We start from the raw sequence: 16,621 nt of genomic DNA on the forward strand, positions 1-16,621 counted from the left end.
GACACATCTCAACATCAACTGTTCAGAGGAGACTGTGTGAATCAAGCCTTCATGGTCGAATGTCTGCAAAGAAACCATTACTAAAGGACACCAATAAGAAGAAGAGACTTGCTTGGGCCAAGAAACACGAGCAATGGAGATTAGACCGGTGGAAATCTGTCCAAATTTGAGATTTTTGTTTCCAACCGCCGTGTCTTTGTGAGATGCCTAGTAGGTGAATGGAAGATCTCCGCATGTGTGGTTCTCACTGTGAAGCATGGAGGAGGAGGTGTGGGGGTGCTTTGCTGGTAACACTGTCAGTGATTTATTTAGAATTCAAGGCACACTTAAAACCAGCATGGCTACCACAGCATTATGCAGCAAATGAGCCATCACATCTGGTTTGCACTTAGTGGGACTGTCATTTGTTTTTCAACAGGACAATGACCCAAAATGCACCTCCAGGCTGTGTAAGGGCTATTTGACAAAGGAGAGTGATGGAGTGCTGCATCAGATGACCTGGCCTCCACAATCTCCTGACCTCAACCCAATTGAGATGGTTTGGGATGAGTTGGACTGCAGAGTGAAAAAAAAGCAGCCAACAAGTGCTCAGCATATGTGGGAACTCCTTCAAGACTGTTGGAAAAGCATTCCTCATGAAGCTGGTTGAGAGAATTCCAAGAGTGTGCAAAGCTGTCATCAAGGCAAAGGCTGGCTTTTTTGAAGAATCTAAAATCTACAATATATTTAGATTTGTTTAACACTTGTTTGGTTACTGCATGATTCCATATCTATTATTTCATAGTTTTGATGTCGTCACTATTATTCTACAATGTAGAAAATAGTAAAAATAAAGAAAAAACCTTGAATGACTAGGTGTTTCCAAACTTTTGACTGGTACTGTATATATATTTTTAAAAATCCCACCACTTGAATATTGATTCTCCTATTAACAGCTATTAAAACTGAAGAGATTACCATACAAATCATGTATTAAATTAGTATATTAGACTAGTGTTTGTGAGTAATTGCGTTAACCTTTAAGATGTGAAGGTAGAATTTTAGGTGCATGATGCTGTCAAGTTTTGAAAACGAGTTACAAAAAAAAAGAACTAAACGCCAGCTAGTTTTTCCTGCTTTGTTAAAATAAATTACCATTGCTACCTACAGGTTATTCCTAAGAAATAGAAAAGCTATGTGATCTGCTGTCACTAGCACAAACCATGTATCATTTGTGTAATGTCTTAAAATGTATAAAGGTTTTACATACTGCGTGAATATGTTTTTAGGGTTGTTTTTACCACTTATGCTGTGTGTTGTATGTTGCTTTAAACTTTTGACACACTTTTGTATCATTCCCACCATTGAAAAGCAATCTGTGGGGTCCAAATTAGAAAAGGAAAACGTTTCAGTGAAATGACTGAAAAGCTTCATTTTCAAGACAGTCAAATCTAGTCCAATGGGTGACAACTGTGAGAAAGTGAAAAGAGCGGTGCATATGATTATGGGCAAGGGCAGGACTGGGCAGGCTGCAGACGGACAGAGAAAATAACATTTACCTTGAACTCCGGCTGCTCTGTCTCTAGGGCGGGGTCAACAATTGTGCAAGGGTCTGACAGGGTCAGGGGGAGGGAGGAACCAGGGACCGAGGCTGCCCTGAGGTCGTGGGGGCTACCCGGGGGTGTGGGGGGAGGGGGGGGTATTGGCAGATTTAGGAGGCAGATGCTCAATATGCAGATGTCTAATCGAATTATGGGATGTTAAATTGGTACCACTGATTTGCATCAATACAATAGGCCTCCCATCCCGCCTTGGGTTTAGGGGTCAACCGAGTTCCCTTGCATGGAATAAGCAGCATCTGAAAAGGTGTGAACTTCATAAAGCAAGCAGACTGCTGCTTGGTGGGAAGACACAGAATTAAATATATATGGGATATACTTCCTATAAATGCAATATCTGTCGCTCTTATTTTAAATGTATCTCTATTCCTATAAGCTTGTATTATATCAGATTAAGAGATATTGTATTCAGTGGTTAAAGGCCCAGAGCAGTCAAAAACTAGATTTTTCCATGTTTTATATATATATTTCCACACTATGAGGTTGGAATAATACTGTGTAATTGTGAAAATTATGATAATGGCCTTTTAGTGTCAGTGCTGTTTGAAAAGACCACCTGAAATGTCAACCTGTTTTGACGAGATAGAGTTTTGGCCTGTCTCGTGACATCACCAGGCAGTAAATTAGTAAATTAGACCAATAAGACAAAGAGTTCCAAACCTCTCTGTCAATAATTGTACGTTTTCTCCACCCCACTCAGACCACTCCCAGACCACTCCCAGACCACTCCCAGACCACTCCCAGACAGTCCTATCTAAATTCTTTCTTGAGAAATTGCTCTTTTGCTATGAAGCTATTTTTGTTTCTTTTTGGCCATTTTAATTGAAAACAATCACAGTAAGGTACTCAGAAATAATTTGATATTGAGATTTTTTCAAATCTGTCTGCAATTTGACTTTTAAATTGAACTGGGGCTGGGCCATTCCACCAATTCGATGCCTTTTGAGAAGTGTAACTTCATGAAAAAATGCTGGATTTCACACATTTTTGTAATTCTGTCATAAAGAGCACGTGTTCAACTGATAAAAAAAGATGTTTTCCCATTTAAAAAAAATGCTATAGTAAGTGCCTATTAAGTGCCAAATATAGTAACAGGTTGACTGTAACATGGTTGACGATTTCATCTTAAATCAGCTACAAATCAAATTCATATAGAAAATAAATGTGATTTATTTAATTCCCCAATGTGGTCTATATTAAAGGGCACTTAATTTAACATAGCAGGCTTTTAAAATGCAATATTGGGGCACAATTTCTACTTGAAATATCAAAGGGATGCAAAAGGCACTATTGTCAATGGGAGAGCCAGGCAGAGCTGAGCTCTCGAAACTTGGAAAAGTAGGATAAAAGTATGACAAACTAAGATTAGGGTTAGGGTTGAACATAAGGCTGGGCTAAGGTTAGGGTTATTGCTAGGGTTCGGGTTGAGCCAGGGTGTGGACCACAGGAGGTTGGTGGCAGCTTAATTGGAGAGAACGGGCTCGTGGTAATGGCTGGAGCGGCATTAGTGGAATGGTATCAAATACATCCAACACATGGTTTCCATTCCATATGCGCCGTTCTGTTATTATGAGCTGTTCTCCCCTCATCAGCCACCTGTGGTGTGAACATGAAGGCATGGTTAGGGTTATGGCTGGGGTCAGGGTTGAGCCAAGGTATGGACATGGGACAAGAGTAAAGTGTGCAGAGACATGGCAGATGAATGTAAACATGGCTCAACTGTAATCCTAATCCTTTTTTTCTCAGTCCCTGAATAGAATGATACAGTATTTCCATTCCATCTCAATATAAGTTTTGTTAATTGGAATTCCATTGCTTTTCATAGGGAAACTTCAACATCAAATGCGGTATTCCTGTCCTGATATTGTGAAATATTCCCATTTCTAATAGTACAAGTGTAGAAGGGTAGCCTAGAATGCTTCATTTAATTAGGCCTACATTTTTTCCAGTCTTCATGTGGAATCTCAGAGAGCAATACATGTAAACTGTAATACAACACACTCTCAGTTGAAAGTTAACCTCCCCTAAATAAGATCATTCCATTATTGGTCGTTGTCTTTTCCAAAGTTAACTTTGCAATAATTTCCCTGAAAATAGTAGTCAGAGAGATACAGAAGAGGTTCATACACAGTCAATCAACTAAGCAAAACAGAACCGACTGCTTAATGCACTGGTGCCTATGGGAGAGCTACTCCCTTAAGCAGACCAGTACTGTGACAAAAAAATCACTGGTAAACGGCTTGAGTGGGACGCCTTCATTCATCCACCATATTTGAGTCCGCATCCTGCTTCTATGCAGGATGAGATTACAAAAATATAAGTCTCGCGATATTATGACACGTACTCTTTAGTTACACCAGCGAATGAAATCACGCGAGGTTTCTATTCATTTGACTAAATGCCACGTCTGAGAACGAATAGACACTTGAGATCTTCTGTTGGGAATAATTTATCTGATAAATCGTTATCACTGACCCGCAACATTGCAGACTGCCTATCCGTGCATAATTACAGCAGACAGGTGAGTTTAGGGCAATTCGTTTATACTGCAACATTGTCATTACCGCTAACAACTCCAATTACCTAAGTTAAGTAGGTAACGTTTACCCATTGTTTGCTATTGTACAATGCTAGTTAAGTATCCCGCCAACTGATTTTGCATGCAAATCTAAACTGCGACATCTGCATTCGGTTAATCGCATTCATAGGCAGCTATTGTTAATGTGGCTAACTTAGCTGTTAGCCAAACAGTTAGTGGCTAACTTGCTAGGCGTTAGGTACAACAACAATTAACATACAGTATGTTTCAAACCATCACTTTAATAACACGGCCTAGCTAAGTTAGTTACTCAGCTAGGCTACTAACCCCATTTGGGACCCTGGCCCTCTTCCTTAGTGTTTGACTCCTCATACGCCCCCTGTACGCCTATTGCCTTAGCAGAGGGCCGTTATGCTGTTAGGTATAGCAGATGGGATGTTGATAATGTTAATTGTTGTCTAACTAGCTAGTTAGCCTAATATTTGTTCCATAACTAGCTAGCTAAAGTCATCCACTGTAACTACCCACAATCTAAAAACAATAAGATGTTGCTGTATGAAGCTAGTATTGCTGTACTATAGCAGCCTGTTGTAACCATAGATCTTCCCTTTGGGTGTCTGTCCCAGGTGAGATGATGACCCATCGACGTCTGCTAGCACTGTTCACAGGAGCGGTGCTGTTGCTAGCCGCCCAGCTAACTGTTGCTCACAGTCACTCTCATGACCATGGGCATGCACATTCGCATGGGGGTGGCGGTTGCCATGGTCATTCCCATGGCGGTCAGAAGCTGCACCAGGGGGCGAGCAAGTGGAGTGCTGAGGCCAACCTGCCCCCAGCAGAGGAGTCGCACCACGGTCACGCACATGACCACGGACATGATCACTCACATGACCACGCCCATGACCATGGTCATGCTCACGGACATGACCACGCCCATGACCATGGTCATGCTCATGAGCACAAGGAGGAGAGTGGACACGGGCACACCCAAGGAGGGGAGAGGGTGAAGAGGCAGGTGGAGGGAGAGAAGAGGGACATAGTGGAGCTCTGGATGCAGGTATTGTCAGTGGAGACCTTGGAGCCATACATGAATGGACATGGAATGTGTTCTGGATATTTGATACGTTATTATTGTCCAGAACCTGTGCTACATTTAGATGCCCGTTAGTGGTCATAGCCTACCTTCAATCAAATCATATGCAAAATGTCATATCTTTGTCTGTCGGTATCCCTCCTGTTCGTTCCAACAACCTGACTTTCCCTGTGCAAACATAGGTAGCCTATCTCTCCAGATTCAACGGATCACTGCTGTAGGTACAAAAGCAAACAAAGTTACTGCTTTCACTTTTCAACAGACATTTCCCTTTTGCCAGTGAGTCTGTTGCTAAGTTTGATGTCGAGTTCTATTGACTAGTTTGGCTTTGACAACTGGACTAGAGAACCTCAGCAGTGTACTACCATTAACTTTCTGTTGGTTTTGACTGCAGAGCGAGATGTCTCTGTTATGAAGTTTACATTTTTATTTGCTATGTTCAACAGGATTAGGTTTCTTAGACACCGTTTTACCATTATTTAAATGTGCTGGTCAGCACAACTCAGGTGGTCAACTATTTAGGTACTGTCAATTGAATTGGACTGAAACTGGAATGTATATATTCGGCATTCAATTATTGAAAGGCTTGGAATCCAAGCACTTTTGTAGACAGGAAATAGCTTTTCCTTATTTGATGAAGTTCATTAGATTGGTATGAGACCCTTGGAAACTCGGCACAGCCATCCTTATCAAGTGTGAGATTATTTTACCACACACCAAGCACCCTGTTAAAGTGGTCCTTTATGACCTGCTGTCTATGTTTCTCTCTTATTGTTAGGCCATCGGTGCCACTCTGCTGATCAGTGCTGCTCCCTTCCTCATCCTTTTCCTGATCCCGGTCCAGTCCAATACAGACCAGCACCAGAACCTCTTGAAGGTGCTGCTGAGCTTCGCCTCTGGTGGCCTGCTGGGAGACGCCTTTCTGCACCTCATCCCTCACGCCCTGGGTTAGTGAACCTATCGCAAGTATCGCCACGGTACATTTCTTAATTAAGTGAAAATAATTGATTGCCTATCTATTCTATTGAATATGTTTAAGTATGATTCTGGGATTTCATCTTTACGCAATAATCAGTGAAGCAAATTTAAGCTCTAACATGAGCAACATTTTATTTATTGGTTTGTAGTTAAAAGGATGTAGTCATGCCAGTCTGTTTCTTTGTCTGTTTTTTTCTTTCTCTCATTTTCATTCTCTCTTGCTTGTTTTCACAGAGCCTCACTCTAACCATGGAGACGAGGGACAAGGCCACTCTGACAGTGAAGAATCACAGTATCATGGCCACTCACATGGTATAGCTCCATCGTGATCTCTACATTTACCATCACCATACTATCCAGCATATCCATTACATACCAGTATTTAGCATGCGTCAGAATGACACTGACCCACTCTCTTCTACTCTTTATTATTTATTTATTTTATTGAGTCTGGACCCATTTTGGCAAACAGCATGTCCCTGACGGTGTTCCTTATCACACCTGTAGGTGCTGCCCATGGTCACATGATGTCAGTAGGGCTGTGGGTTCTCGGTGGAATCGTGGCCTTCCTGGTGGTGGAGAAATTTGTTCGCCTGCTGAAGGGTGGACACGGACACTCCCACTCTCAGGGTAGGTAATACATTTTGATTTGAGTTTGTAGTACGGGCAAAAACAGAACAACAATTTGAAATGATTCATGTGCCCCTGCTATTTCAAGGCTACATCCATTCAATAAGAGCTTTCTTTACCATAACTCACATGCCTTGAAATGATCCCTCTGTTATGCAATGCATTTTTTTGCCTATTGCCCACTTCTGCCCTTGTCTATATATATCTATGTAATGCATGTCAATTGTTATGGAATAGTTACATTTACGTCATTTAGCAGATGCTCTTATCCAGAGTGACTTACAGGAGCAATAAGGGTTAAGTGCCTTAAGGGCACATTTACAGATTTTTCACCTCATCGGCTCGGGGATTTGAACCAGCGACCTTTTTGTTACTGGTCCAACGCTCTTAACCAATGCTCCTAGATTAGGTTTTAGTAGCATAATTACACTACACTACCACCCTCCACCCCCGGGGGGCAGCAGCTGGTTGGTTAACCTCTCTAGGGTATGTGGGATGCTAGCGTCCCACCTGGCCAACATTCAGTGAGATTGCAGAGTGCCAAATACAGAAATACTCATTATAAAAAAAATCCGAAAAGATACAACTGTTTTACGTTGGTTTAAAGATTAACTTCTTGTGAATCCAACCACTATCAGATTTCAAAAATTCTTTACGGCGAAAGCATACCTTACGATTATTTGAGAACATAGCCCAGCAGACAAATCATCACAAACAGTAACCAGCCAAGTAGAAGAGTAACACAAGTCAGAAATAGAGATACAATTAATCCCTTACCTTCGATGACCTTCATATGGTGGCACTCAGAAGACATTTATTGAATAAATTAATGTTCCTTTTCGATAAAGTCTCTCTCTATATCCGAAAACCTCAGTTTTCTTCAGTAATCCACAGGCTCAAACGCAGCCACAACAGGCAGACAAAAAAATCCAAATTGTATCCGTAAAGTTCATAGAAACATGTCAAACGATGTTTATATTCAATCCTCAGGTTGTTTTTAGCCTAAATAATCTATAATATTTCAACCGGACTATAACGTTGTCAATATAAAAGGTAAGCAAGAAAGGCACTCTCTGGTCACGCGCATGAAACACAGCAGGGTCCACTCATTCCGACTGCTCTTACTCCCTCATTTTTCAGAATTCCAACCTGAAACAATTTCTAAAGACTGTTGTCATCTAGTGGAAGGCATAGGAACTGCAATTTGAGTCCTAAGTCAATGGATACTGTAATGGCATTGAATAGAAAACTACAACAAACAAAAAAAATCCTACTTCCTGAATGGATTTTTCTCAGATTTTCGTCTGCCAAATCAGTTCTGTTATACTCAGACATTATTTTAACAGTCTTGGAAACTTGAGTGTTTTCTATCCAAATCTACTAATCATGCATATCCTTACTAATTATGCATATCCTATCTTCTGGGCCTGAGTAGAAAGCTGTTTAATTTGGGCATGCTTGTCATCTAAAATTCCAAATGCTGCCCCCTACCATAGAGAAGTTAAGTGCTCTGCCAAGAAAGTGAAGTCTTGTGAAGCCTCGATAAGAAGGATCTGCAATCAGTGATTTTTTTTGGTTGTTGTTATCCTTAGTTTTGGTTCAGGCCTTTTTGTACTGTTTTTGTATATATTTATTTTATCACCATGAACAAATGATAATCCGCTTGGGCTGGCCGACTCAGGTGTCAGGACGGAGCTGGCCCTGAAAACAGGTAAAGTGTCTGTCTCCTGGGCACATGCATATAACATGGTCCTCTCACATAAATGTGCACATTAAATCAGGTTGCAGACCATTTAGCTAGGCCTAGGACCCCTAGACCTAGTGAATGCAGCCAAATCATTAGGCTAGCAAGTTGGTTTCGTAACCCGACCTCTGGGTCCATTTTGAAATCTGGCCATTGATGAGATTTTCCTCTAGCCGAGTGCTGCTGTATGGTTGGGTGATTTGATGCTACTCTTCTACTTTTGGAATAAGGCAGGGTCAGTAAATCAAAGAGTTATGCGCAACATTTTTTTATTTTCTTTCCTATTTTCTCGTCTCCTATTTTCAGCTGCTCCTAAGGCAAAGGAGAGTGACGGGGAGAAAAAGGAGGGTGAGAAAGATTTAAAAGAAAACAAAGATGAGAAGACTCTAAAAGAAGTGGAGGAGAAAACTACAGGTAAGATAGTTTAATAATTGTCACTTAAGTTGTTAGTGGGCAGTTTGCCTTCACTGAAATGGCTCTTTTAAAATCTCAAAACCACTTTTGCTCCATGAGAATATTTACTTTATGACAACATTTCAGTTACCAGTGTCCCATCAAGCCAGTTTCTCTGTTGTATGTAACTATTGCAATGTTGTGATCATTGTCCACTCTCCCTTCTCAATATTAAGCAGGGCAAACTCTTTTTGGTGATTTCTGGTCTGGTACATCAAATTAAATCGATCACAGCATGTTTTTGGACTCATTCAGAGGTTTTTAACCTCATTTAAGTGCAATACCTTTGCAAATGTATGTAGAAAGGTCAATTTATATTCCTAAAACTTCAATTTAAAATGATGCTGTCGTGGCTTCCTGTTGACAAGACATTTTGATAAATATCCCAATGTCAAAACGGTTCATGTGTCCAAATCAATAAGTAATGATTCAACAGTTCCTGATATATTGAAAACATAAACAGTTTAAATAAAACATACTAAAAAAGAACATGTGCAAGAATATTAATCAGATTACTTGTATTTTTTTTAAACGAGCACTTTATAAACTGCACACATGAGAATAATTTTTACATCACTGGTTAGAAGAGAATTTGTTGCGTCATCTAAATTCTAGAATGCCGGCTCGAAATTCTGGGAGTCTGCTGGAACGGGGCAGAAACAAATAATTTGCTTCAACTTCAACGAATCACGACCTTGCATAGGATATCAATAGTGCTGAGCAATTAACCGAAATGGCAATTATTTTGTTTCATTATTTTATTTTTTACTCCCTTTTTCTCCACAATTTTCGATCTTGTCTCATTGCTGCAACTCCCCAACGGCCTCGAGAGAGAGGCGAAGGTGGAATCATGCGTCCTCTGAAACATGACCGTGCCAAACCGTGCTTCTTAACACCTGCCGGCTTAACCCAGAAGCCATCGACACCAATGAGTCGGAGGAAACACTGGCAACCGGGGTCAGCCTTGCAGGCACCCGGCCCATCAAAAGGAGATGCTAGAGCGCGATGACCCTCTTTTTTTTTTTTTTTTTTTTTTTTTTTGGCCCCACCGGCCAAACTCTCCTCTAACCCGGACGACGCTGCGGCCAATTGTGCGCTGGCCTAATGGACTCCCGGCCACGGCTGGTTGTGGCACAGCCCAGGAATTAACCCGGGTCTGTAGTGTTCTATATAATTATCATGTTTTCCAAGCTAAACTAACTACAATGACCACAATCCACTGCACGGCTAAATTAGTCCGGTCTGTGTTTCTTTTACATAGAGAGCAGTTTCTTTGCGAGGTATCTCTACCTGAAAATACATCATCTAAGTGATTGATAGTTGTCATTCTGCAGTCAAAAGTATGCCTTATTTACTTTGAAGAACTACAAAATAGTGTTTTATCAGACAGCACAGGCGGCAGCAGCTCTATAGAGGTGAGATGATGACTTGGAATAAAATAGTGATCAAATAAAACAAGTAATATAAGTAACTGAAATATTTGAAGTAATGTGAATAAATGCGGGTTAATAAATGATAAGCAGTCCTGGGCAGTCACTACCATCATGGGACTTGTATTGTTTTCTGTGTTACAACATGCAACCCACACAATGCATAGTGCATTTCATGTTTTGTTTTTTTAATAATCGAAACCGTAAATTGTGATTTAAAAAAAAAAATAATAATAATAATTTTTTTATCGAACAGACCTAAAAGCAGTAATAGCTCTAGATATCAACACGGACAATTGGGGTAAGGCCATCAACTTTACTTTTTTTTCCCACCCCCTTTTTTCCCCCCCAATTTCGTGGTATCCAATTGGTAGTAGTTAGTCTTGTCTCATTGCTGCAACCCCCGTACGGACTCAGGAGAGGCGAAGGTCGAGAGCCATGCGTCCTCCGAAACACAACCCAACCAAGCCGCATTGCTCCTTGACACAATGCCCATCCAACTCGGAAGCCAGCCGCACCAATGTGTCGGTGGAAACGCTGTGTCAGCGTGCACTGTGCCTGGCCCGCCACAGGAGTCGCTAGTGCATGATGAGACAAGGATAACCCGGACGACGCTGGGCCAATTATGGGCCCCCCTGGTCGCGGCCGGCTGCGACAGAGCCTGGACTCAAACCCAGAATCTCTAGTGGCACAACTAGCACTGCGATGCAGTGCCTTAGAACACTGCGCCACTCGGGAGGCCCTGCCATCAACTTTTATACAGAGAGCGCCCCAAATTGTCTGCCATTTGAGCTTAAAAATCCTGCGACGGACAGGCACATGTAATAAAATCAACGGTACCAAACTAAATATATGAAACTTTTTCTAAAGCAATGACTAAACTTTTATACAATAGTAAATGTAGCACACTCAGACATTTTTACAACAATTACATGTATTTATTTGTACTTCAACCATGGAGAGAGTTAACAAATGCTCCTTAGCACAATTTAACCAGGTGCTCTAGACTAGAGTCCATAGGGTCTGTGCAGCAGGATGAGTGTTTGACGTCCCTATCAATATAGACATCAAGGTGTCGGGCTACCTGAACCTGGCTGCTGACTTCACACACAATTTCACTGACGGGCTGGCCATCGGGGCATCGTTCCTGGTGGGCCCAGCAGTAGGCACAGTCACCACGCTCACCATCCTGCTGCACGAGGTGCCCCACGAGATTGGCGACTTTGCCATCCTGGTCCAGTCTGGCTGCACCAAGAAGAAGGTAATGCACAAGCTTCAGCTTTTCACAATGATTGATGTTACACATACTGATGTCAGACAGGAAACGGAAATGTTCTTGACTATGTACTGAAACATGCTCGGTACAACATCTGTCATGACGACGACACAAAGCCTATTGACACATAGTGGCAGCAGTAGGATTCGTGTCTTTTCGGTTCCAACAGCCTGTATGAGAGTCTCTGTAGGTAGAAATGTCCATTGACAACTTCCTCTTTCCCATCAGGCTATGTGTCTACAGCTGCTGACAGCCTTGGGGGCTCTTGCCGGCACAGCCTGCTCCCTATTGGCTGAGGGGGTGGGTGCGGCCGCCACAGCCTGGATCCTACCATTCACTGCGGGTGGCTTTGTGTACATTGCCACAGTGACGGTTCTGCCTGAGCTGCTGGTTGGCCGCTCCAGTCTGGGCCAATCAGTGATGGAGATCCTAGCGATGCTGGTTGGAATTTACATGATGGTGCTAATCGCAGAGTATGAGTAAGACAGCGAGTCATCAAAAAGTAAGGGCGGTAGAGGGAGGGAGGGATTTAGAGGAGGAGCAGAAACCGAATGTGAGAGATGGATTTATACGATTGGAGGGAAAGATACTGATGGAGTTTAAAGGAGAGGGTGAGAAGATAAGTGACAGGCATGGACTAGGTTCCAAAGGGGACTTGAATGGGGAGTAGCATTTCAACACAAACCATCTGCAGGATGATGAGCAATAAGATATGTACTGTACAAAGTCCTCATCAGCATGTCTAAGTCAGATAGATCATCAAACCGAGACAAGCTGCGCAGATGACTTGGAAGTTGTAGTTCATCGTCCATTTATAATTGCAGAGTTTATTCCCTTTTGGTCATAAAAAGGCTAACCAAAACAGTGTCCATTTAAGTTGCCGTGAACTATAGTTAAAATTAAAATCAAGAATTGCAATCATACCAATATGTTTAATGCTTACTTTTGCCTTTAATTGTACTTGCAGAGATCACAGATTGAACACTATAGAACTAGACAGTAAAGTGGTTAGGGCATTTTCCTGGGTTTAAATTCAGGGTTTATTTGGATCAGAGTATGTTAGTCTACAACTGGAACATTCCAATGAAATGAAAAGGGCATAATATTATAATGTATAGTCCATAAACCAGGTCCCCAAACAGCAGCCATCTTAGATACTTGACATATATGAGGCCAAGAGGCTCCTGAAATGTCATCAGCTTCCGGAATGTGACTTATTGGGAAACATGAATAAGCTGCTTTAGATGTCTACAGCACATGGCAGTTACTGACCAAGCCACTTGTTTGTAACTGTTTTCATAACTGTTGGATGCTTTCGAGTTGCATGAAAATCATGAGTTGTAACAGTATGTGACAATATCTATTAATTTAATTATTACTCAATGGGTAAGTGATGTAAGCTGTGCTTAGAGGACCATTGGAGTATGATTAGCTTTATAGTGAATAAATTTGTTTAAATGTGCCCGTCACATAAATTACCTTCATAATGTGGAAATACAGTAAATTCATGTATTTAGGGTGGACGAGCCATTTGGAAACTGAACCGATTATCCAGTGACAGGAATTGGGGAAATAGATACAGTCCATCAAAACAAAAATGTATTCCACCCTAATTCATCTTAATGTGTCTGGAAGGAATGTTTGACCTACCTTTGAACAACTGAATGATGAATCCTCTTCTACTTTTGTTTAGTGTTAATAAGCCGCGGCAGCAGGTTTTGTTGAATTGTAACATTTATTCATTTTTATTCACGTGTACTATTCTTTTTTTTTCTTGAATGGGTGTCTGCTTTCCCTCCACTCTTGAATAATACAGTAGGCCTTATGTGTCATAAAGACAATCAATGCTGTAGCTGTAATGTGGTTAGAAAGAGCTCCTTCACCCTAAACCATTCTGTATGTACACGACTGCATCTCTGGGCTGATTCCAAACCAACCCCACGCTGCTATCCCCATTTACCTTGTTGACTTTTTTGTTATGTATCTGAGATGGTTTGTATTGTCAATATTGTATAGTAAGCTGCTTTACCTAGGCATTTGAAATAAGTAGGTTGTTTCCATCCAATGTATTCCTTTACATTGCCAGTCTTATCAGATGCCTTAAGTTGTCAACATTGGCTTATAGTTGGGTGCAATGGCTTGATTTGGAATCAGAGCTTTTAATCAGAGGGACCAAGTAAAAAGGACTAATGTTAGTGGTGGGTGGGAGATTTAGTAAGAGAGTATGGTGGAATTTGTGTTACTTTGTTTTCTTGACTTTTCATTAAACAATTAAGATTCCCTTATAGTGTAAACATTGTATTTTACTGGGTCCGTGTTTCTCATTAGATAATGCAAGAGAACATGAAAAATACAAGCAATTCAATACTTGATTAGTTTATAATCCAACCTAGGCTAGATATGGGGGGGATTAACAACCGATCACAAACACAAGATGCAGGCTAAGTGTGACCGTAGTCTTCTATATAATATACATACGCTAAGTGTACAAAACAGTAGGAACACATTCCTAATATTGAGTTGCACACCCGGTTTGCACTCAGAACCACCTCAATTCTACAAGGTGTCGGAAGCGGTCTACAGGGATCCTGGCCCATGTTGACTCCAATGATTCCCACATTCGTGTCAAGTTGGCTGGATGTCCTTTGGGTGGTGGAAAATTCTTGATACACATGATACACAACTGTTGAGTGTGAAAATCCCATCAGCGGTGCAGTTCTTGACAGACTCAAACCGGTGCACATGGCATCTAATACTATATATACCCCATTCAAAGGCACTTGACTTTTGTCTTGCCAATTCACCCTCTGAATGGCACAGATACACAATCCATGTTTCATGGCTTAAAAAGCCTTCTTTAACCTGTCTTCTCCCCTTCATCTACACCGATTGAAGTGGATTTAGCAAATTACATCAATAAGGGAGCACCGCTTTCACCTGGATTCACCTGTCAGTCTGTCATGGAAAGAGCAGGTGTTCCTAATGTTTTGTGCACTGTGTATGTAACTGCTCTGCTTGAAATATCATAGTTAAACTTTCACGTTTACCACAAAAATAATGTTAAAGAATTAAAGCAAGCCCGCATCTTTACTTGTAAAGTCATTCTCTAGTTTGATCTTGTTCTTGATACCATGTATTATTTTGAGGTGCTTTCACTGTCACGCCTATGCTAATATTGTTCAAATTCGCTAGCTAGCTATCCAACAACTGTAACGATGTGTTTGAGACAAGTGCTCATTGTGCAAATGTATGTTTTCAATAAACATTGTAGACGAAATATAGGTACATGTCAACAATCTAAGCCAACCCCGTCTGTTTTGTTGCTAAACAGCCAACCTGTCTATTGGAGAAGCAGTTTGTGCCCAGAGCCATATACGCTGAACAGAAATATAAACGCAAAATGTAAAGTGTTTGTCCCATATTTCACGAGCTGAAATAAAAGATCCCAGAAATGTTACAAACTCACAAAAATATTATTTCTCTAAAATGTTGTGCATAAATGTGTTTACATCCCTGTTAGTGACCATTTCCCTTTTGCCAATAATCCATCCACATGACAGGTGTAGCATATCAAGACGCTGTACGCTGTTTAAACAGCATGATCATTACACAGGTGCACATTGTGCCACTCTAAAATGTGCAGTTTTGTCACACAACACAATGTCTCAAGTTTTGAGGGAGTGTGCAATTGGCATACCGACTGCAGGAATGTCTACCAGAGCTGTTGCCAGAGAATTGAATGTTAATTTCTCTGCCATAAGCCGTTCCAACTCTTTTTAGAGAATTTGGCAGTAAGTCCAACCGCAGACCACGTGTAACCACACCAGCCCAGGACCTCCAGATCCGCCTTCTTCACCTGTGGGATCGTCTGAGACTAGCCACCCGGACAGCTGATGAGACTGTGGGTTTGCACAACCAAAGAATTTCTGTACAAACTGTCAGAAACCGTCTCGGGGAAGTTCATCTGCATGCTCATCTTCCTCACAAGAGTCTTGACCTGACTTCAGATTGACGACGTAACTGACTTCAGTAGGCAAATGCTCACCTTCAATGGCCACTGGCACGCTTGAGAAGTGTGCTCTTCACAGATGAATCCCGGTTTCAAAGGTGTATGTTGTCTTGTGGGCAAGCGGTTTGCTGAACATGGTGGCGGTGGGGTGAGCACACGGTGGGGTTATGGTATAGCCAGGCATAAGCTACGGACAATGAACACAATTGCATTTTATCAATGGCAATTTGAACGCACAGAGATATCATGACGAGATCCTGAGGCCCATTGTCATGCCATTCATCTGCCGCCATCACCTCATGTTTCAGCATTATAATGCACAGTCCTTGTTGCAAGGATCTGTACACAATTCCTGGAAGCTGAAAATGTCCCAGTTGTTCCATGGCCTGCATACTCACCAGACATGTCACCCATTGAGCATGTTTGGGATGCTCTGGATCGACGTTTATGACAGCATGATCCAGTTCCCGCAACTTCGCACAGCCATTGAAGAGGAGTGGGACAACATTCCACAGGCCACAATCAAAAGCATGATCAACTCTATGGGAAGTAGATGTGTTACACTGCATGAGGCAAATGGTGGTCACACCAGATACTGACTGGTATGCTGATCCACGCCCCTCCTTTTTAAGGCATTTTGTGACTAACAGATGCATATCTGTATTCCCAGTCGTGAAATCCATAGATTAGGGACTAATGAATTTATTTCAAATGACTGATTTCCTTATATGAACTTTAACATCTTGAAAATTGTTGCATGTTGTGTTTTATATTTGGGTTCTGTGTATTTAGAGTTGGGCCAACTTTTAGAATTTGGGATATTGTTCTAATTCAAGACATTCAGTGACATAACATTGTTTAAATATTCCCC

General features: G+C 41.5%; 1 protein-coding gene across 1 annotated transcript; it reads left to right on the plus strand.

Moving 5' to 3' along the window:
- Nucleotides 1-3,973: 3,973 nt before the first annotated feature.
- slc39a7 (solute carrier family 39 member 7) lies at nucleotides 3,974-14,026 on the plus strand. The gene is made up of 8 exons (XM_024441613.2): nucleotides 3,974-4,119; nucleotides 4,764-5,194; nucleotides 6,009-6,177; nucleotides 6,443-6,520; nucleotides 6,716-6,838; nucleotides 8,889-8,996; nucleotides 11,530-11,726; nucleotides 11,970-14,026. The coding sequence occupies exons 2-8, from the start codon at nucleotides 4,769-4,771 to the stop codon at nucleotides 12,222-12,224; spliced, it is 1,356 nt and encodes a 451-aa protein (XP_024297381.1). The 5' UTR covers nucleotides 3,974-4,119; nucleotides 4,764-4,768; the 3' UTR covers nucleotides 12,225-14,026.
- The last annotated feature ends 2,595 nt before the right edge of the window (nucleotides 14,027-16,621 follow it).

The sequence above is a fragment of the Oncorhynchus tshawytscha genome, linkage group LG13 (assembly GCF_018296145.1).
Source record: "Oncorhynchus tshawytscha isolate Ot180627B linkage group LG13, Otsh_v2.0, whole genome shotgun sequence".
Classification (NCBI taxonomy): Eukaryota; Metazoa; Chordata; class Actinopteri; order Salmoniformes; family Salmonidae; genus Oncorhynchus; species Oncorhynchus tshawytscha.